This window comes from Mesoplodon densirostris, chromosome 14 (assembly GCF_025265405.1).
Source record: "Mesoplodon densirostris isolate mMesDen1 chromosome 14, mMesDen1 primary haplotype, whole genome shotgun sequence".
NCBI lineage: Eukaryota > Metazoa > Chordata > Mammalia > Artiodactyla > Ziphiidae > Mesoplodon > Mesoplodon densirostris.
Window position 1 is genome coordinate 88,358,623 of NC_082674.1, and position 23,189 is coordinate 88,381,811.

The following is a 23,189-nucleotide window of genomic DNA, read 5'->3' on the forward strand; positions in this document are numbered from 1 at the left end:
TGTTGATTACAAGTGTTGTTATGAAGTAAGAATCAGTAAAATACTGAGAATAACCCTAACACCAACACATCAGAAAGATGACCCCAAGGTTTGGAGTCTGAGTTATTAGTACAATGGTAGTTCAATTCATAAAAATGGTGACTTTTCAGAGAGGGGAACGGTTTTGATGGAAGTTCTACTTTATAGACAATGAAATGATGATGGGACATCCATGTGGATATGCCTGTTAAGCAAACAGAAATGAGAAAATGAAGAAAGAGCTGAAAATAAAGATTTAACAAAGTAAAGGATGGATCCTTGTCATTTATCTTCCTCTGCTCTAGTCATGCATGCCTTTAGGCTCTGTGTTAGGGCCATGCAGTGTTCATAATTTAGGAGCCAAGCTTATCCCTGAGAAAGTGGTAGATAGTTGGTCGGAAAGCAGCCTAGTTGTTAACCACTCCAGCTGAACTGAGTACTCTGTTACATCCAGCAAAGATCTGTTCATTCAGTTATTCAACAAATAATAATTGGCCATCTGCTGTTTGTTGAATAATAAGCTAAACCACATGCAAAGTATACATTTGTGCCAGTGAAACTCGAGAGAGCCAGAAGTGAATTTTGCGTGAGATAAGTGTATTTTTATAAACAAATTCCGTGGCTGTTTTAACTGCTGTTGTTATAAATGCATATTTTGCTCCTAACAGTACCTGCCATGTAGTAGGCTCTGAACACACAGTGGACATTTCTGGATATGAATGAATGCATGAAACGCAGTGTTCTGTCCTACTGCCTAGACGTCATGTCTTAGTCATGTCATCCTGCCTAGCCTTGGTGGTCTAGTACTGTATACATTGGGTTAAAATATGGAATTATTCTCCTTTGATCATTAGAGAAGCTCTGGTAATTACTGAAAAGTTAACTATTTAAAAATAAACTAATGTTTAAGAATTTATTTATAACTTAGATAATTTTATTTATAAGTTTGATTCCATAGGTTTAAAACAGATGCCATGGTTCACATCTATAGAAGAATTTATAGATAGCAGTATGGAAGATTCAAAGAAGGAAAATCGTTCTGATAAGAAAATCTTATCTACTGTCATCAGCAAAACAATTATTCCTCGACTTACAGGTACTGTTTTGTAATCTTGATAAAATTAAATTGTTCTTTGGCAAAGTGTAAGATCATTAATTTCTGTTACAGTCACAAATTTTTTTAGACGTTTTTGAACACAACAACTGTAATATGCAGTAAAAAGCAACAGATGTTATAATTTAAGCTGATTAAAAAATGCTTGTTTGTGCAAGTGATTGGCTATCAAACTCCTGATACTTTTGGATCTTTAGTATTTGTGACATTAGCATTACTTTTATTTTTATTTTTTTTAATTTATTTATTTTATTTTAGGCTGTGTTGGGTCTTCATTGCTGCATGCAGGCTTTTCTCTAGTTGGCAGCAAGCGGCCTCTAGAGTGCAGGCTCAGTAGTTGTGGCGCACGGGCTTAGTTGCTCTGCAGCATGTGGGATCTTCCCGGACCAGGGCTCAAACCCATGTCCCCTGCATTGGCAGGTGCATTCTTAACCACTGCACCACCAGGGAAGCCCTAGCATTACTTTCATTAGTTACTTTTTTATAAGTCATTTATTAGGGGCACACTTTCATCTCCTACATGTATTTCTTTCTTTCCCTTAACTTCTCCCCTTATGTTTCTTTTTTTTAAATTTTTATTGGAGTATGGTTGATGTACAATGTTGTGTTAGTTTCAGATATACAGCAAAGTGAATCAGTTATACATATCCACTCTCTTTTTGGATTCTTTTCTCATATAGGCCATTACGGAGTACTGAGTAGAGTTCCCTGTGCTATACAGCAGGTTCTTATTAGTTATCAATTTTATATATAGTAGTATGTACATGTCAATCCCAATCTCTTGATTTACCCCTCCCCCCATCCCCTGGTAACCATAGGTTTGTTTTCCATATCCATGATTCTACTTCTATTTTGTAAATAAATTCATTTGTACTCTTATTTTTAAATTCCACATATAAGCGATAACATGTGATATTTGTCTTTGTCTGACTTACTTCACCCAGTATGGCAATCTCTAGGTCCATCCATATTGCTGCAAATGGCATTATTTGTTCTTTTTTATGGCTGAGTGATATTCCATTGTATATATGTACCACATCTTCTTTATACATTCCTCTGTTGATGGACATTTAAGTTGCTTCCATGTCCTGGCTGTTGTAAACAGTGCTGTAGTGAACATTGGGGTGCGTGTATCATTTTGAATTATGGTTTTCTCCAGGTATTTGCCCAGGAGTGAGATTGCTGGGTCATATGGTAGTTCTGTTTTTAGTTTTTTAAGGGACCTCCATACTGTTCTCCATAGTGGCTGTACCAATTCACATCCCCATCAACAGTGTAGGAGGGTTCCCTTTTCTCCACACCCCCTCCAGCACTACTGTTTGTGGACTTTTTGATGATTGCCATCCTGACCGGTGTGAGGTTATACCTCATTGTAGTTTTGATTTGCATTTCTCTAATAATTAGTGATGTTGAGCAGCTTTTCATGTGCTTTTTGGCCATCTGTATGTCTTCTTCAGAGAAATGCCTATGCAGGTCTTCTGCCCATTTTTTGATTGGGTTATTTGTTTTTTTGCTATTGAGCTGCATGAACTGTTTGTGTATTTTGGAGATTAATCCCTTGTTGGTTCCTTCATTTGCAAATATTTTCTCCCATTCTGAGGCTTGTCTCTTTGTTTTGTTTATGGTTTCCTTTGCTGTACAAAAGATTTCAAGTTTAGGGAATTCCCTGGCAGTCCAGTAGTTAGGACTCCGTGTTCTCACTTCTGATGTCCTGGGTTTGATCCCTGGTTGGGGAACTAAAATCCCACAAGCCATGTGGCATGGCCCAAAAAAAGATTTTAAGTTTAATTAGATCCCATTTGTTTATTTTTGTTTTTATTTTCACTGGGAGGTGGATCAAAAAAGATCTTGCTGCAATTTGTTAGTGTTCTGCCTATGTTTTCCTCTAAGAGTGTTATAGTGGCTGGCCTTACATTTAGGTCTTTAATCCATTTTGAGTTTATTTTTGTGTATGGTGTGTTTCTTCTTTCTTTAAAAAACATTACTACATTTCCCTCACATCTGCCACCAGCACTCAGAAACCCTTGGGCATTGATTTTTGTGCTTCAGTCTGAAGACTTGTTTTATCTGAAATTGTATTTGATAAGGATCTGTTCCACCATGTCACTGAGAATGGATTCTGACAGCAAAGTCTGTAGAACTCTTAAAAGATGAAGCAACTTACTTTATAGTGCTTCTCAGCCAACTTGACTATACTTTAAAGATTTTTTTTTCATATAACTTTCAGTGCAATCATGGGTATCTTAGAAAGATAGTACTTTTAACTATTTACTTTTAGCTATTAAGCACTATTAATGATAGCATAGAATATATGTGCCTTATTTAAGTACTCATCTGAAAACTCCAAATTTTCACTTACAATTAAACAGTTCCTCAAATAAGTAGCATTATGAGAAATTAATACTGTATATTTATTCTCAAGTCCTATCCTGGATCTTCTTCATGAGCTCCCTGAGTAATTGCATACTCTCCTCTAGTGCCATCTATATCTGTGTTGCTCATTATGGTAACCACTAGCAATATGTAGCTATTAAAATATAAATTTCAAATTAGTAAAATTAAAATTCAGTTCTCAGTCACACTAGCCACATTTTAAATCTTCAATAGCCATATATCACTCATGGCTATCATATTAAATAGTGCAGATGTAAGATGTTTTTTTCCATCATCACAGAAAGTTCTTTTGGATGGTACTATTCTGCTTCATTTTAAATCAAAACGAACTGGAAGAACAAGTCCAGATGTCTTCTTAGAGCACCAGATCTCTCTTATCAAAGTACCTTCTGAGTACATCTACTTGACAACTCAAACTCCACACGCAAAATCATACTTGTCATCTTTGCTGCAGACCTGCTCCTCTTATATTCCTTGTCTAGAAAATGGTACCTCCATCTACCCACATATTCAAACCAGAACTTTGAAGTCATCCACTCCTCCCTTTTTCTTACCTCGTTATATAAGCAATTGCCAGGTCTGTTTTTTTTTCCTTTTTCTAACCCATTTTCTATACAGAAACCATGGTGATCTATCTAAAATATGTCTGATTCTGTCATGCCTCACGTAAAACACTTTAATTATTCTTAACTGTCTTTAGGATGAAGTCTAAACTCTTTAACATGCTTTCCAGGCCTTTCAGGATTTTGTCTCTGTTTAGTAGTGCTTTAGCCCCATCTCCTGCCAAGCTCGGTTCCTTCTTCCCCTCATTTCCACCTCTACTGGACTTCAGCTATATTCTCCTTGGCCTTTATATCTTCTGCCCTCCATCCACTTAACAAATCCCCTAACTCTACCTCTTTCATCTAGCTAACTTCTTCTCATCTTTCAGAACTCGGTATGGACATCACTTCTAGGAACTGGATTAGGCATACCTCTCAGGGTTCCTGTAGCACTCTGAACTCATACTTGGGGTGGCATCTACGCATTAAATTATAATTGCTTACCTAAACGTTTGTATTTGCCATTAGACAGAATTGTTCAGAGGCAGTTACCTCGTCTTACTTATTGCTTTGTTTCCTGTCGTTAATGTTAGACGCATAGTAGGCTCTCAGTATTAGTTGACCAAATATTTCTGAGATTATTACAAGCCTAACCTTGTAGTTGCCTGAGAAATCACTGTTTTATATTTGACTTGGGGTGTTTCTTTTTAACCTATTTAAATTTAAAAACGTTATTTAACATGTATTTTACAAGGGTCAAGCACAGTTGTTACTTCAGTGTATACAACAATGAACAAAATAATAATCCCTGCTCTCATGGAGCTTACATTCCATGCAGAAGACAAACGATAAACAAGATAAATAAATAAAATCTAGAGTATGTTGGTTAAAAGGGCCAAGGAGAAAAATAAAGTAAGGGAAAGAGATACAAATTATGAAAGAGTAGTGCAATTTAAAATAGGTTGGCCAGGGAAGGCTTTCCTGGGAAGGTCACAAATGAGCAGATTCCAAAAGGAAGTAAAGAAGTGGGCCATATGAATATCTGAGGTAACAGCATCCAAGGCAGCAGAAACAGCAAGTACAAAGGCCCTGAGGCAGGAGCTAGCCTGATTTGCTTGAAAAACAGCACGTAAGCCAGGGTAACTTTAGTAGAGTGAGCAAGGGGGAGACTACGAAGAGGTGAGCAGGATGACTGGCTGTGTCATATGGGGCCTTAAAATCATTTGTAAGGACTTTTACTTAAGTGAAAGAGTGAGAAGCAGTTGGAGAGTTTAGAGCAGAGAAGTGACAAGATCTGCCTTAACATTTTAACAGAATTACTCTGGTTATTGTGTTGAGAATGAACTGTAGGCAGACCAGTTAGGAAGCTTTTGCAGTAATCCAAGCAACAGATGATGGTAGCTTAGGCTTGAGTGTTAAAAGTGGAGGTGGCTGGAAAGTGGTTGAATTCTGTATAAAGTATAAATATAAATAGGAAAGAGAAGGTAAGTGACCAGAGTCCTGAGGTACTCCAGCATTTAGAAAGTCAACAAGATGACAAGCAGACAGTAAAGGAGACCAGAGAGGTAAATGGGACACGGAAGTCGTATCCTGGAAGCCAAGTAAAGAAAAGTGTTGTGATTGTTGCTGATAAATCAGATGGGGAGTAGAATCAACCATTAGATTTTACAAATGTGAAGGTTATCTGTGACTTGGTAAGAGTAGTTTAGGAGAATAGTTGGAAGTAAGGCCTAACTGAAGTGAATTCAGGAGTTTGAGGAGAGAAATTGGAGATAGGAAGTTTTTTGAGTAATTTTGTTATAAAATGAAGGAAAGAAATAAGGCAGCACTGGAGAGGAAAGTAGGGTCAAGAGAGGGATTATTTTTAATACAAGAGAAATAATTGTAGAGTGATAGAAAAGATCCAGTGGAAGTGAGAGGGCAGAATTCCAGGAACAGGATCTTCAAGAAAGCCAAAGGGGTTGGGGTCTTTTGTACAAATAAAGGGTTGGCCTTGGCAAGGAGTGTAGTGCTTCATCCATAGGAATGGGAGACAAGTTAGAGTTTATGAGTACAGGTGCTGGTAGCTGTGTAGATTCTGTAGGAGGAGCTTGTGGAGCTTCTTTTCTGATTGATTCTATTTTTCTCATCAAATGGGGAAGTAATCAGCTGAGAGTGAGAGCAAGTGTGGAGAAGAGAAAACGTAAGAAATATTCATCTGGAAGAGTAAAGTCCATTAACTGAGAGCAAGGAGTAAGGATAAGTCAGGAAATAATTGTCTAGGAAAGAGAACGGGCCAGGGAAACAGAATGTGATTGCTGGGCAGCATTAAGGGCTCACTGGAGTTTCATGGTGATCAATTTAGAGTGTATTTTTTTCCAGCCATGTTTTAGCCACATGGTTGCAGGCACAGATGCTGTGACAAGGTGATTTAACTAGGGTTGCAGTTGAGCCAGACTGCAACAAAAGAGAGTGTATGCAAATACGTAATGGTACTGATTGTCATGGATTTTAAACCACATAAGGAGGGAAGTAGTGTTTGCTAAAGGCCTCAATTGTTTATATGTGACAAGCAAAGCTTAGTCTAGTAACTAAATTGTGCACCGCCAAAAATTTTTGTTTCAGACTTTGTAGAATTCATTTGGGATCCCTTGTCAACCTCACAGACAACAAATTTAATAACACAGAGCAGAATGATCCTTGAAGAACATTCCACTTGTGAAAATGAAGTTATTAGTAAAGGCAAACAGGTAAATTATTTAATTATTATTTAATTATTATTAATTATTCTAGAATTATGAATTTCTTGATATATTTGTAAATCAATATAATTTATTATAAATCTTTGTTTACGGAAGATGCAGAAGAAGTAATTATCAGAAGACTAGGATTGACCATTTTTTGCTCTTTATAGTTAATAAGATGAAAGAATACACCTTGATATTTCTGAACATTCTTACAGGAATGGTAATGCTTATAAAAGGATACACATACATTCAATAAGATCCAGATTATTACTTTCATTCTTATTAGCTTATTTCTCTCTGTTCAGTGGTCTGATTTGTATTCTCATGGCCCAGCCAGCTGTCTTTCAGGTTTGTGAATATACAGTGGCCCTGCAGAGACGAAAAGGCATAAATATATTAGTGCAAATTCATTCCTTCTAAAAGAAAAAAATACTAATTACCTTTGTTTTTTGGCAAAAGTCTAGTAGTATTATGACCTTACTTTAACAATGATTTTTTTTTTTTTTTTTTTTGGCGGCATGCGGGCCTCTCACTGTTGTGGCCTCTCCCGTGGGAGAGCACAGGCTCTGGACGCGCAGGCTCAGCGGCCATGGCTCACGGCCCCAGCCACTCCGCGGCATGTGGGATCTTCCTGGACCAGGGCATGAACCCGTGTCCCCTGCATCAGCAGGTGGACCTTCAACCACTGCGCCACCAGGGAAGCCCTAACAATGATTTTAAAACTAGGCTAACATTCATTATACTAACTAGTTTTCTATAATCTTCCAAAGTTGAGAACAGTAATCTCTTTGAGGATTCAAGCTTCAATAGGATAGATTCTCATCTTAGCATAATTTAGAATTGAGTTTCACTGAACATAAGACATAAAGAGGAAGGAACTTTTTAGAGGCTCTGTTGAGACTGTTGAATCTTACTCTTATTGTAGTACTCTTTTTTATCATTCTGTTTGTTGATAATAATATTGTATACTCATGCAGTTAAATAAGTAAACCAAATTTACATTGAGTTTTAAGAGAATTAAGAGAGAGATTGACAGACTGGAGGGTACCCAGAGTGGAATAACCAAGGTGGTTGAAAAAGCAAGGAGACATGTCATATTCATATTCTGAACACCAGTAAGTTTTAGCACTTGGAATTGCTGTCATGAAGGAGGGAAGCTGTAAGAAATAAGAGGGAGAATAGGGATACCAGCATGATTCTGCCTTTAAGAAGCATGTTATCTTAGAGGAAACAAGATGTATATAAACTGTTATTTCAAATAGGAAGTAAGTGGGAGTGACAAGGAGCACTTGTTTATCTGATTCCTGCTCTGTACTAGGCACTCAGTCAGGTCTTATTCCTGTAGCATCCCACTTCGTCCCAGCAATCCTATTAACAACAGTGATAGCTTAATCTTACAGTTGAAGAATCTGAATCTTGAAAAGTTGTTCACAGTAAAGCCTCGAGTCAGAACTAGGATTTGTATCTTGGTTAGTCTTACTTTAAAGCCCAGGATCATCTCACTGACCACATTGCCTCCCCATGAGTGGCCCAGATAAAGGGCTATGAACCTCAAAAGAGAGGCAGGAGAGAGAAATTACTTTCTGCAGTGAAAGAATTTTTGTTAGATGTGGCATTTGAGCAGGGACCTGAAGGAAGGAATAGGATTTGAATAGTAGCAACTGATGGAGAAAGGGCATTTTCCACTTACCCCCAACAGGATAAAAACATGTGAAAATCATGCAGGAATTAGAGAGATTCAACTTAAAAGAAGATGTGCATAGAGATAGTGTTTATATTTGAAGAAGGAATAGATTTATTCTGTGTTGTCATAAAGCATAGAACCAAGATTAGTAGGTTAGAGCTACAAGGAAGCAGCTATATAGTCCTGTATTTGCTCTCTGTGTGGGATTATTTAATTATAGCCCAAATGTAAATAGTGCTTTGCCATTTTTTTTAACACTTTCACATTTTCTCATTTGAGCCTCACAACCTTGGAAAATGTGTTGAGTTTAATTGCATTTTACAGGTGAAGAAGCTGGGGCCCAGAGTTCCAAGTCACTTTTAAAAGATTAAAGTGGCAGGCCCAGCACTTTGTAACCACTAAAGTCTTCCAACGGTGTTACGGATTCACTCAGGAAGTTTTTATACTGGTGATTTTAATTCTGGAAGCCCTCCCACTCTGAATGTTGAAAATGGGGTCTTTGCATCCATAGGAAACTAGAACTACATCAGGACTTTTCAACTTTGGCACTCTTGGCATTTGGAACAGATAGTTCTTTGTGGGAGGCTGTCCTATGCATTAAGTTCCCCTGGCCTCTACTCACTAGATGCCGGTAGCACTTCCCCGTCTTGACAACCAAAAATATCTCTAGACTTATAAAATATTCTGAGGCATGGCAAAATTATCCCTACTTGAGAATCAGTGTACTACGTAATATTCCAGGTTAGTAACACAGTTTGCCAGTGAGCTCACTCTATTTTTTTCAGTGATATTTAAGAATTGAAGAGAATGAGAACGGTTCCAGAAGAACAAGTCAGACAGCATAGTTCCTGATTTTGAAGTGAAAAGCAAATGATTCTGTAAACTAATGTCTGGTGAGAATAGTTTTGATTCTGGTTAATGTTCTAAAATAGATTATTACAGAGATGGATTACGAGCACTTAAAATAAGAAAGCAGTGTTTACTGTAATCTTTCATTGATGGGGTTCCTAAATACAAACAACTGTTTATCAAAGCATATTCTTCCATATTATCTCAGTTACTTTCACTGATAAATAAGGTACTGTACAGGTAGAGTAGGTAATATATTTAAATATGTTAAGATTTTCTTACAGATCAAATGGGAAAAGATATGGTATAGTTAGATATAAAGAAAACTGGTAGAGTATACCTAAAGAATACTGACCCATAGGGCCAGAATCTTCTCAGATTTGTCCTGTTCAATATTTTTATTGAACTGGATGAAGATGTAAAATACATGCTAATAAAATTTCTCAATGACAGAAAGCTAGGAATTCTGTCATAGATCTGTGGGTAATAGAATTAGAATCCAAAAGAATTTCCAAATACTGAGAAAATGGACTGACTCTCAAAATGTAAAAGGAATATACATATGTCCTACCATTGTGTTCAAAAATTCAACTGCATAAATACAAGATGGGAGAGGCACAGCTTTGAAGCAACATAGGTAACACAGAGTGGGATTATAATCGACCGTAAACCCAATATGAGTCAACAGTGTCTCTTGAGTAGCAGAAAGACTAATGGGAGTTCATCCTACTAGGTGTATGCTCTTTTGAGTAAAAATGTTGTATGTGCTTTCCTCACAAGTAAGACTTCCCTGGGTATTTTGCATTTAATTTTAGGTTAAAGTATATTAAATGGAGAGTGTCTAAGATGATATGGGAAAGAGAAAATGTAGAAAAGTGAGATATCAATCTTAAACCTGAAGAGTTTTCATATGGAAGGATGATTAGATTTGTTCTGCATGATCCTGAGAAGTAACCGGGACAACGTATGGAAGGTGTAGGGGAGAGAAGTTTGCTTCTCATTAACTGAAATCTAATAGTCCAAAGATGCCCGAAGTTATGCACAGCCTCAGGAGACAGTGCATAGTTTGGTTAACCGGTTAGTGGAAACGTGAAAGTGACATCAGATGAATGCTTAGATAGATTGGTAGTTTTCAAATTTCTTTTTCTATCCACAGAAACTTTATCAAATAAAGCCTTACATACCGCTGTACACAGACACACACAGAAGTAATGCTGCGCTTGCTGTGGTGAGCAACTGCTCTCCTCCCCTGAGGGCCTCAACATCTGCCCATGCCACCCAGGTTATCACTGTGGATATGCAGAGCATCATAAAAACTACTCGCTAGAGCTTTTAAGTGCCTTTTCAGAGCTGTTTTAGAGTCTCTGTATAGTGCTCGCTTCAGCAACACATATACTAAAATTGGAATGATACACAGATTAGGATGGCCCCTGTGCAAGGATGACACACAGATTCGTGAAGCATACCATATTTTTATCATGTGTGTGAAACTTTTGAAAATTGTAAAGCATTATAGAATTTAAAGAATCTTTCAATAAGAAAATTAAAATAATAAGAATAAAGTCTGTATACAGAAGTGTGTGTAGTTGTTAAAACTTTACTCTTTAGAGAACTTTTTTTTTCTACCAAAGGTATTTTACTACTTGGAAAAGTTAATGAGCTCCGAGTTATAAAATATGTGAATTTAAGGGTTTTTTTGTTTTAAACAATTATTTAAAAATAATGGCAAACTTACAGAAAACTCTCATGAATAAAAATCGCATATTAATAGGCCTTTTACCCAGATTGACTTGTCGTTAATATTTTGCCCCATTTGCATTAGTGTTTGCTCTCCCATTAGATATACACACGCACACGATTTTTTTTCTCCTGAACACTTTGAGAGTAAGTTGCGTATTTGCTAAGGATAGTCTGTTACATAACCATAGTACAGTTAGCAGTTTCAGTAAATTTAACAGTACTTAATCTACCATCCATATTCTACTTCTGTCATTTGACTCAATAAAGTCCTTTATAGCATTTTTTAGAGAAATATTTTTAAGAAACAAAAATTAATATGGAAATATTTATCAAGGCTGAGTTTCAAAATCATTTACATTAAGTGGAAAAAAAATCAAAACATAATTGTATTTTAAAAGAATTCAAAAGGGCTTCCCTGATGGCGCAGTGGTTGAGAGTCTGCCTGCCGATGCAGGGGACACGGGTTCGTGCCCCGGTCCAGGAAGATCCCATATGCCGCGGAGCGGCTGGGCCCGTGAGCCATGGCCGCTGAGCCTGCACGTCCGGACCTGTGCTCCGCAACGGGAGAGGCCACAACAGTGAGAGGCCCGCGTACCGCAACAACAACAACAAAAAAATGCAAAATGTTTGAGAGAGTAAAAGAAAATTGAGTTTTTATTTGTTTTTAATGTTAATATTGATATGCAGCCATTTGAGGAATATGTTACAGATATTTAAGTGAAAAGAGAAACAGGACTTCAGTTAAATATACCTTTTATGAAAAAATATATTTGGTTGAATTCTACATTTATGAGTAACTTGCTTAGTATAGGGTATATGACAGCTTAATTTGTGCTACACACATTGTCACTGACCTAAAAAAATAACTTTCCCTCTAGTATGTAGTATGCCGTTTCCATTTTTCAAATATGGTTTCCTTTTTTAAGTGTAAGATCAGTATCTTATTATAGAAATTTTTATCCTAGTACAAAGACTGATTCCATTGTAGGATATTTTCAGCCTACCTTTTATTTCAGAATTATAATACTGATGGACATGTACACTCGTATCCTACTTCTTCCACTTAAATATTAAACATTTAAATTTGCATGTTACTACAGTCTTCATAAACTTTAGCTAAATATTTCATGCACTGGATGGACATAACATGATGTCCTTAGAAGTTCCCATAATTCAACGTTTTGGTTATTTTAAATTTTTGATATACAAACAATAAAATGACTTTGCCAAAGTGAATATACTGTGTCAAAGGATATTGACAAACCAGTGAAGAAACCATATTTATAAAGCATCTACAAATCAATAAGAGAACCTAATTTAAATTTTTAAAAAAACAGATATGTAGATAAGCAGCTTAATTGGATACTTTGCAAAGGGGCATATCCAAATGGTAAATAAGAATATGAGAAGATGCTCAATATAACATTACTCAATAGGAAAATAAAAATTAAAACATAATAAAATATGACTACATACTCACCAGAATTGCAAGCCTTTAAAAACCCTAAAAATACCAGGATTTAGTAAGGGTGTAGAGAAACAGGATTTCTCATACATGGCTAGTGGGAATATAAATGGCATACCACTATTTCAGAAAACAATTTGGCATTCTGTACAAAGTTGAACATATAAACATGAACTGTATTCCAGCAGTTCTATCTCTACATATACCCATTAGAATTGTATGCCCATGCATACTAAAAGACATGTTCTACAAGAACTTTTATAGCAACATGATTCATAGTAACCCTTAAACTGAAGACCGTCTAAATAAATGTTCCATCATGCAACAGAATATTGTGCTGCAGTGAAAAGGCACCAACTACTGCAACATGCAACAACATGGATGAATGAAGTTCTCTTGTACCTAATTGATAGTTATTTTAACACCTAAGTCTGTGTGTACAAATTTGCACTATTCTGTTAAAATTGCTTCTTTTGGTAAACACATTTCTACCTATAACTATCAGTGATGCTTTTAAATTTTTTTAAAATAGGATTTAATTAAACCCATTGTTTCAAGAATGAAGAAGGCAATAGATGATGATGTTTTTATTCCTCTATATCCAGTGAGGTAAGAGTTGCTAATTTCTAGATTTTATGAAATAGTTACTCCTGCAATACAGATTCATTTAAGAGTGTAATGAAAAAAAACTAAATGTATTAAGTGTTTACAAAACACATACCTATTAAGATGCAAATTGAGATTTCAACAAATATTTTTCAGTCACCTTTTATATTGCCGTGTATGATGTCTGGCACTTGGACATAGGTTTTAGGGTTTTTTTTTTTTTGGTTGGGGGTGGTGGTTAATGATATTCCTAAGAACATGACAGTTGGCATGGCAGAGTGGTTAGAAACACAGATTCTGGAGCCCAGATTCACCATTACTAGATATTTGACCTTGGGCCTTTCTGTACATCAGTGTCCTTGTATATAAAATTGGGCATTAAATTAATGCCTACCTCACAGGACATTGTGAAGATGAAGAGAGTGCTCAGAACAATGCCTGACACGGAAAGCCCAGCATAAGGCCTGGAACATCACTGAGGGGCCAGAAACTGCATCTTTGAATTCTATATTTACCTTTAAATGATCAAACAAGTAGTATTTGATGCATATTCTTACATTTGCTAAGAAGGCATCATTTATAGTAATGGATCATGAACTGGAGCTGTAGAGTACTTACAGGATGGAAGAGCTGCATGGAAAGAAAAGAAAGGAACTTCTAAGCTTGCTAGTTAACGTGAATACTGAAGAGATGCCTGCATGTAAAAATTCCCCCCCAGTAAGGTTTGTAATATTTTAGATAAGTAATATAGTCCCATGGTTAAAAAGTATGAATGTGTATTTTTAAATTTTGTTTATGTTTAAAATGAAAAGTCTTACTCCCTCCCATTCCTGACCTCCATCCACCCAGTTTTTGCCCTTCCTTCTCTGTACACATACATGCATGTAAGAATGCTCAATGTTGGTAAATTTTTTTACCTTTTCAGAATTTCTTTATGCAATTAGAATTAAACACTTATAGAATTTTAATACTTATAATGCAATTAGAATTAATCTTATTTTCCTCTCCTTTTTTATATATTTACTTATAAAGTAAGTATACTGTAGTCATAACCATTGTTTTGTACCTTACTTTTTTGACTTAGTACATCTTTGGGATCTTTTTATGTCATCACATAAGTTTCCTCAGTCTTTTTTAAGCTGCACAATATGCCATTATATAGATGTACTGTAATTGATGAGCATGTAAGCAGTAAAACATTACTAACAATGTTGAGAATAATTTTATGGACATATTATTCTGTACACGTGGAAATGTATCTACAGAAGGCATTCTCAGACATGGATTTATTGAGTCAAAGTGTGCATGCATTTGTAATTTTAGTAGATGTCACCAGAGCACCTCCCTTTATATTCTGTAAAGGCTTAGTTTGGTTGATTTTTAAAAAAACAAAACCATTCAGGTTTTTAAACTCTGTTTCTGAAAGATGAACAGTCATTTTCATTTTCTTTTTTCTCTTTCTTTTGCTTCAAATTAGTGCTGTAGAGAACAGAATGTCACCACATTCAAAGTTCCAAGAAAGACAGTTCTGGTCAGGTCTAAAGGTAAGCAGAAAACGGCAGAAATAAAAATAATTGCTTTTATTTTTTAAAAGTTTACTATAGAGTGAAGATCAGCAAAATTCTGTAAAGGACCAGACAGTAAATATTTTAGGCTTTGTAGGTCATATGGTCTCTGTTGAACTGTTCAGCTCTGCCACTGTAGTACAAACAGTCATAGACAATATGTAAACAAATGAGCGCATGTCTTTGGTTCAGTAAACTTTACTATCATTTAAAATTATAAAAACCATTCTTGGGACTTCCCTGGCAGTCCAGTGGTTAAGACTCCACGCTCCCAATGCAGGGGCCTGGGTTTGATCCCTGGTCAGGGAACTAGATCCCCCATGCCACAACTAAGAGCCTGCATGCCACAACTAAAAAAGCCCACCTGCCACAGTCCCACTTGCTGCAGTGAAGATCCCTCATGCCTCAACTAAGACCTGACGCAGCCAAATAAATAAATATTTTAATACATACATAAATAAATAAACATTCTTAGTTCACCAACTCTACAAAAACAGGCAGTAAGGTTTATTTAACTCACAACCCATAGTTGTCTCACCCCTGGTCTAAATGATACAGGATGAAGTCGGTGCTAAGTCAGTGGCAAAGGAAGGTAAGGAAAAGATGGATTCAAAAGATATTAATAACGTGTGAAGAATGTAGGGTATTAGTCAAGTTTTTGACTTTGGCAACCTGGTAACTTATGATGACATTCTTTGAGGGCATTGGAGGGGTTATGGGAAGAAGAAAAGGTTTGGGAGGAGAGATAAGATCTGTTTTGGACATAGTGAATTTAATATCTATGGGGCAAATGGAGGCAAATGGATATATGATTCTGAATTGCAGGGGACAGATCTGATCTGGAGATTTGGGAGTCAGCCACATATAGGCAGTATTTGGAGGCATGGTCATGAATGACAACCTCTGAGGAGATTGCATGAAGCATGAGAAGAAGGCTAAGGATAGACCCTTGGGAGATGCTGAGATAAGAGGTGGGCAGAGAAAGTGGAGTCTTCAGAGAGGCCTTAAGAATGAGTTGTGAAACTAAGAATGGCCATAAGAGAATGGCATCAGGGAAACTAAGTGAAGGGCTTTCAAGAACGAAGACAGAGTGTTAATGCCACTGAAGAGAATTAGAAAGAAGACTGAATTTTTTTTTACTGGATTTGATGATGATAAGGTAATGGGTGACCTCAGCAAGAACAATTTTGATAGGGTGAATCAATACTTGTCATGTGGTTGAGTCAGGAAAAAGGCTTTTCAAGAAGAGGGAGCAATATGAAAAATGACATTGTGAAAAGGCATTGCATATTAGTACAATTGGATGTAGTTTAGCACCTAGTGTGATAAATATATTACTGGAAAGAAAGTGGCAGATACCATAAAATTCACAGAAAGATCTGCATTTAGAGGAGGGAAATGCAACCCATGTTACTTTTATTAGATTTTCTTAAAAGTATTTTACCCAAGGTATCTTCAAAGTCACAGGTTATTGTTCATCTTATACTCTATATTAGAGCAGTGAGGTTCTCAGGTTTGATTGATTTCTCAAGGTCACACGTTGGTAACAGTAGCACTGGCTTTAACAGCAGTGCTTTTATGAATCCTGAGGTCCTGCGGTCTTGTATCTGATGGCACAAGCCTCCAGGAGAGTATGGATTGAGAAGGAAGATGATTGATCAGGAAAAGCTCCAGCAAGGTAATTTGAAATAGATTTTGAGCAGTTGTCCTAAAAAGAAAATAGGATGAACAAATATATGGAGGTTGGAAAGAATCAAGTGTTTATTCAGAAATGTTTTCTGTTGATTCTAAAATTGACGGTTCCAACAGTGCCAATTGTAGTGAGAGTTTAAAAGAGTTTGACCAACTTTTTATGTTTGTTGGATACTATTACAGTTTTCCTTTGACGAAAAGGTACATAGTTACTTGACATTTTATTGTGTTTTAGCTCTTCCGCAATATTCTTCTTTGGAATGAACTCCTCCCAGAAGACACCTTGCAAGAGCTAGGACTAGGGAAGCTGCTGAATCGTTATCTTATTATAGCTCTTCTCAATGCCATACCTGGGCCAGATGTTGTTAAAAAGTGCAACCAGGTAAGTTGTATAGAAACTGATTCTAATTTTATCATTTTTAAAATTTAGTTATTAAAATCAATTTTGTAGCAAAATAATTAAAATTGTGGTACTCACATTAACAACAAATTAATTTAACAGACTAGAAACTCAGAAGAACCCAGTATTTAAAAAAAGTATACTGGTTAACTGTTTACAAAATGAATGTTAGATCCTCACCTCTCACTACATACCAATGTAAATTACAGGTGAAGTAAAGAATTAAGTGTAAAAAAATGAAACTATAAAATATCGTACTAAGAAGATAAATGACTATACCTGATGTTAAAGGAGTCCTTTCTGAACTTAAAAGCAAAAATGGTGAGAAAAAATAATAGATTTGACAAAAATATAAAACTTCATTAAACCAAAAATGTATCAGGATTATTTGATTATTGTTAAAACTGGAAGACGGGTTCATTGGGCTCACTATACTTATTTTTTCTCCTGTTGTTTATGTTTGAAATTTTCTATAACGAAAAGTTAAAAAGAAAGTTGAAAAACAGAGAAATAAGTTACAATGCATAATGAGGATAAATACCCACATTTTTAAAAAGCAGTAAACAATTCAAATATTCTTATTGAAAGTGACCAAAAGACATGCAACATGGTGAATTGCCTAATTCACCAAAAAAAGATATATGCAAAGATAACTTCTAAACATGTGGAAAATACTAACAGTACTAATAATCAGAGAATTGCAAATAATACAGTAAGGATATTGTTTTTACCTGTTATGCTGCAAATTTTTTGCCGTTATTTCCATTATAATTTCCAGTATTGTCATAAGCACAGGGAAACAACAGCCCCACATCATTCCAGGGATACCATTCATCTAGAACGTATGGAGTGGCAATTCAGGGAAATAGTTTCTGCACTATGGAAAGAGGAATACAATTCTGGAGACTGTTTTGGCATGATTGATATAAAACCTTTAAAGTTTATATCCTTTTACATAGCAATTTTACTTCTCGGAAATTATCCTATGTTAAAAAATCAGATGTGCATAAAGGTTTCTACGTACAAAGAATATTATTGTAGCATTATTTATAATAGAAGACAGTTGGAAAGAACCTAAATGTCTAAAAACATTAGTGTCTATTCATAAGATAAAAGTCATAAGGAAAAATTTTTAAGAATGTGGGAAAATATTTACATTCTTAAATAAATTTTTAAAAAATATAAATACATATGTAACTTTAGATAGCAGTTCCTAGACAACCTCCATTTTTCTAGCTGTGGTTATTTCATGTAGTTTTAAACTACATTATCTACCAGAAATTTCAATCATCATCCATCCTATGTGTGTTTCAGGTTTCAGTTTAGTTCTCTTTGACCATACGCTCTACTATGCAGAATTAAGGAAGAGGATATATGACATTCTGTCCACAGCTTGTGGCCAGAAAACCAGGCCAAGACAATGTGTTTATAAGTCCCAGGATCATTTATGGAAAAGCTAGATAGTTCCTTCAGAATTTTATTGAGACTTGTGGTACAAAACAAGGGGAAAGCGAGTGCAAATGACATTAAATTCCAAGCCAGTAAAAGCTGGTTTTTAAACTTTAAAAAGATACAGTTTGCATAATAAGACTTACAGGACTTTCTGCCTTAGGCAATCAGTGTGTCTGTATTTTTTCTGGATAATTGAAAAAGGTGATTAAAAAATAAGATAAATCATTTTCCTCAACTGTGTTTTCAGTGTTGACCAGTCAGATTTATTTTAGAAAGAGTGCATTCCAGAACTTTCATTTAACGTATTTTATAATATATATATGGTGCAGCTTTCTACTTTCTAGAAGTACGTACTGATCTTGATCTAACCAACTATAGCAAAACCAAGAATTTCTTTAAATAGTATGATCTCAGATTTTTCCTTGCTCCCATTCTCTCTCCTTTTTTAAAAAAATTCTTCCTTCTGCTATGAGGAAGTTTTTCTTTTCTTTTTTATTTTGTTAACATTTTTCTTTTTTTCCAAAACTTTTCCCCAAATCATGTATTACCTTTAGCATGATGATGGTAAGTGTTGTTTGGGTTTATTTTCCCCCCAAAAGAAAAAAATGAATGCACATACATTGACTCTTCATGCTGCCATGGACATTTAAAGCAATGTATTAAATTACAAGAAAATCAAAACCATAATTAATTTTTTTCACTCAATGTATCTTAGAATGACCTTGATTTATTTCTTCATGTAGATAATACACAAACACACCCAATTTCTTACTGTGAAATCATATTAAATGTACCTATTTTATACAGTTGACCCTTGAACAACACAAGTTTGAACTGCATGGGTCCACTTCTACATGGATTGTTTCAATAAATACATACTAGAGTACTACACAATCCACAGCTGGTTGAATCCTTGGATGCAGAACCACAGATATGGAGGGCCGACTGTAAAGTTAATACACTGATTTTCGACTGCGAATGGGTCACTGCCCGTAAGCCCCTGCATTGTTTAAGGGTCAAATGTAGGTATGTTAACTAAAAGTGTTTTGTGTCTACACATTTCTGGTGTTTAGTTATAAATGTTTTGTACAATTTAATCACTCAGGAATACACAGTATTGAAAGTATTACAAGTACTAGGAAGTATTTATAAAGAGTAGTCTATTTTAAGCTCTCGGTATCAAAATATGATTTTTTTAAAGTATAAATCCTTGACAAAAAAAGGGGAAATTCTCAAGTTATTTAACCATGAACTATAAAATGGAAGAATAATACTCAACCAACATCAGTACTATAAGGATTGAATGTTAGCTAAAGTCCTTAGATAATAAATGTCATTATTAAAAATGATGTGTTTTGATTATCAGATAGCAGCATGTTTACCAGAAAAATGGTTCCAAAATTCTGCCATGAGAACATCTATTCCCCAGCTAGAAAACTTCATCCAGTTTTTACTGCAGTCTGCACGTAAATTATCTACAAGTGAAATCAGGTAATGCATATTTTATTTGTACCTCCATAAGCATAGTTTAGGGTTCCATTCTCAGCAATTTTTAGAAAGATTTGTACTTTACTTTTAAAAATCTAAGACTGTCACTGACGAGTTAGGAGATATTTTCATGTATGATCTTTAGAATCACTCAATATTTTATATTCACACCTCATACATATTAGTTCATATTTTTAAATGTAAATCTCTTCCAAAATAAGCACTTCCAGAAAACTGTATCACAGGGGAATTTAAAATTAAAACTATAAATCAAAAGCCTCTTATCAAGCATGTTTTTAATGTCTTCTTAATTTTCCTAGCCATTTCAAAATCTCAACATTTGTTAAGTACAGGTTTGCAACCTGGCATTTACCCAGCAGTAGCTAGATCTCCGTTTTGGATTATCTCATTCACAGCACTAGATGTTTAAGGACTTAAATACAGTGGTATTCTGGTAAACCACCTCTCCAAAAAGAAAAACAGTTAAAACCTCAAATTGTAGCATTTGATGATATCTGTGGATAAATACTGCTGCCAGGATAGCCCATATAAGCTGCTGGTAGCAGCAAACCACAACTCAAATTTCTGATAGATTTGCTCTGTGCTTTTCTCCTTTTTTATAGTCATTCACATTAATATTTGCCAGAATACATCCACTAGTAGTCTGTATTGGAACTTCATGATTATGTAGAGAAGGTAGCATCTAAATATTTTATGCTATCTTAGATATTGGCATAAGGTAAAGTTTTTGTTTCAGATTAACTACTTACGATTCACTGTGCCCTTACACACTGCATTTCTAAAAGGGAAAATGCTTTTTTGTTTTTTTTTTCAGGGATGAAGTCAAAGAAATAATTCTTATTCTGGTGAAAATAAAAGCTTTGAGTCAAGCAGAATCCTTCATAGAAGAATATCACCTAGACCATCTTAAATCAGTAATTAAAGAAGTTTGAGTGAACTTTATAGGAAAGTACTAAAATGAGGTTTTAATATAGTCACACTTGGCTTTTTGCTTGGAGAAAGAAGGAAAAAAAAAAAAAAAGTGTTGCCACTTCTTTATTCCCAGTAATGGAGGGGAGGATTTGCAACACCCAAAAAGCAGGACTCTGTCTTTCCATTCCTTCCACCTTCTACCTTCTGGTATCATGAAAGGCTGGCCCTTTTTTTTCAGTGTTTGCAGGAATTAGACACACAGGAACAGTAAGAGTTTAACATATTTCTATTTCCATTTGATTTTTCCATCGACTTTTCCAGCTTAAGAAAGGAGTTGAAGGAAGCTTGTTATAGCTGTTTTGGCTTTGGTTGGTCTTCTGTCCTGAACCATAAAAACCTCTTTTAGTTCTCTTCACTTTCACTATCTCTGTTTACAGATGAGTTTAAATGAAAGTCTTAATTGGGATGAATTACTTGTTAAGGATTCTGATTAAGGCATTTTAGGGCTTTTGATAACTACTGCTTGTCAAATTGTTCTTCAGAAATGTGTACCAATGTATTGTACCAACAGAAGTCTAAGAAAGGCCAATGAATCTCTACCAGCAATAGGTATTATCATTTTTTTAACTCATTTGCACTTAATAGGTGAAAAAAATCTTAATGATTTGTTTTGGCTATTAGAGAGTGACTACTTGTTTTTTGGCCATTTATAATTCTTTTTGAAATATCTATTCATCTTTTTCTTATGGATTTGTAAGAGCTTTATATTTTAGAGATACTGATGTTCTGGGAATTCCCTGGCATCCAGTGGTTAGGACTCTGCACTTTCACTGCCGAGGTCACAGATTCGATCCCTGGTTGGGGAACTAAGATCCCGCAAGCCACACAGCACAGCCAAAAGTAAAAACAAAAACAAAACAAAAAACAAAGATACTCATGTTTTGGCTGTGCTATGTTATAGTTTCCCTCATTTGCCATTTTCTTTAAATTTGTGTATGTTTTTGGTGTACTACGTTATCGCTTGTTAGGTAGTTACTATTTTTTGTTGTGGTTTTTTTGTCATTGGTGGTAGGCCTATACAGGAAACAAATATTTTAAATATTCAGCACAGGAATTTCCCTCGTGGCACAGTGGTTAAGAATCCACCTGCCAATGCAGGGGACACGGGTTCAATCCCTGGTCTGGGAAGATCCCACATGCCACAGAGCAACTAAGCCTGTGTGCCACAACTACTTAAGCCTGCACACCTAGAGCCTGTGCTCCACAACAAGAGAAGCCACTGCAATGAGAAATCCCCATGCACCACAATGAAGAGTAGTCCCTGATCACTGCAACTAGAGAAAGCCTGCATGCAGCAACGAAGACCCAATGCAGCCAAAAATAAAAATAAATAAAATGAATTTATTATAAATAAATAAATATTCAGCACATGTGATTCATTTTCTAATGAAAAAATTTGTGTGATTAAGAAAGTGAGGCAAGGTCATTGAATCAAAAAGAAATTGAGGGACTTCCCTGGTGGTCCAGTGGTTAAGAATCCACCTTCCAATGTGGGGGACTCAGGTTCGATCCTGGCTGGGGAACTAAGATCCCACATACTGTGGGGCAACTAGGCCTGCGTGCAGCAACTAGTGAGAGCCCCTAAACAAAGAGCCCCATGCACTGCAATGAAGACCCAGAGCAGCCAAAAAAAAAAAAAAATTCTTTGTGGCACTCTCAATAACTATAAAATAAAAACTTTGAAACATGCTATGTGTATAAGAATTAAAAAAAAAAAAATTTTCAAAGTGAGTTTACTAAAAATTTTTGTTAAATCTTTTGTTTAAATAACTTGAGGGCCATCCTAAATGTATTATGCAAATTGTTGCCCAAAAGACAATCAGGAAAAAATTGATTATGTTTAGGATTTGAGCATGTGGCCTCTGACATTATCACCCCTAGTTTTGAAGCTGCATGTAATTTATTTTAGCAGATTGGTGTGTGATTTCTACTCCAGTGAAGACTCATGATTCACTGGTATGAACAGTTTTGTTTTTTTGTTTTTTTTTCGGTATGCAGGCTTCTCACTGTTGTGGCCTCTCCCGTTGCGGAGCACAGGCTCCGGATGCGCAGGCTCAGTGGCCATGGCTCACAGGCCCAGCCGCTCTGCGGCATGTGGGATCTTCCTGGACCGGGGCACAAACCCGTGTCCCCTGCATCAGCAGGCGGACTCTCAACCACTGCACCACCAGGGAAGCCCTGAATAGTTTTTTAAAGTTTATTTTGATTACACAAATTATGAAGAGTAGAATCTCATCTAGAAAATTCAAGCCATTGCTAAAAAGGATTTAGCATTCTTACACAATTATGTTCCCAGAGGTAACTGCTGTTTTCATTTTGTTATCCTTTCAGACCTTTGCTCTACTTAAAAAGTATGTATGTGTGTATACACACACAAAGACCTTTGTTTTTTATATAAATGGTAGATACTTTATTGTGTATAAAATTTGTAACTTTTTAATTGTTAAAGTGTACATTTGAA

General features: G+C 35.7%; 1 protein-coding gene and 1 non-coding gene across 4 annotated transcripts in view; both read left to right on the forward strand.

The window, feature by feature from the left end:
• Window positions 1-23,189, forward strand: part of GCFC2 (GC-rich sequence DNA-binding factor 2) — a 68,133-nt gene extending 44,944 nt beyond the window's left edge. The window contains exons 11-17 of one of the 3 annotated variants that reach the window (XM_060117815.1): window positions 964-1,114; window positions 6,673-6,797; window positions 13,065-13,141; window positions 14,616-14,682; window positions 16,631-16,777; window positions 19,614-19,738; window positions 20,571-23,189. In XM_060117815.1, coding sequence (XP_059973798.1) covers window positions 964-1,114; window positions 6,673-6,797; window positions 13,065-13,141; window positions 14,616-14,682; window positions 16,631-16,777; window positions 19,614-19,738; window positions 20,571-20,688 — 810 coding nt within the window. In that variant the 3' untranslated portion in view covers window positions 20,689-23,189. Of the gene's footprint in view, window positions 1-963; window positions 1,115-6,672; window positions 6,798-13,064; window positions 13,142-14,615; window positions 14,683-16,630; window positions 16,778-19,613; window positions 19,739-20,570 lie in introns of those variants that run through there. The other 2 variants (XM_060117816.1, XM_060117817.1) reach the window with 2 other exon arrangements.
• Window positions 10,699-10,802, forward strand: LOC132502249 (U6 spliceosomal RNA). The gene has a single exon (XR_009534443.1). It is a non-coding gene; the product is annotated as a U6 spliceosomal RNA (small nuclear RNA).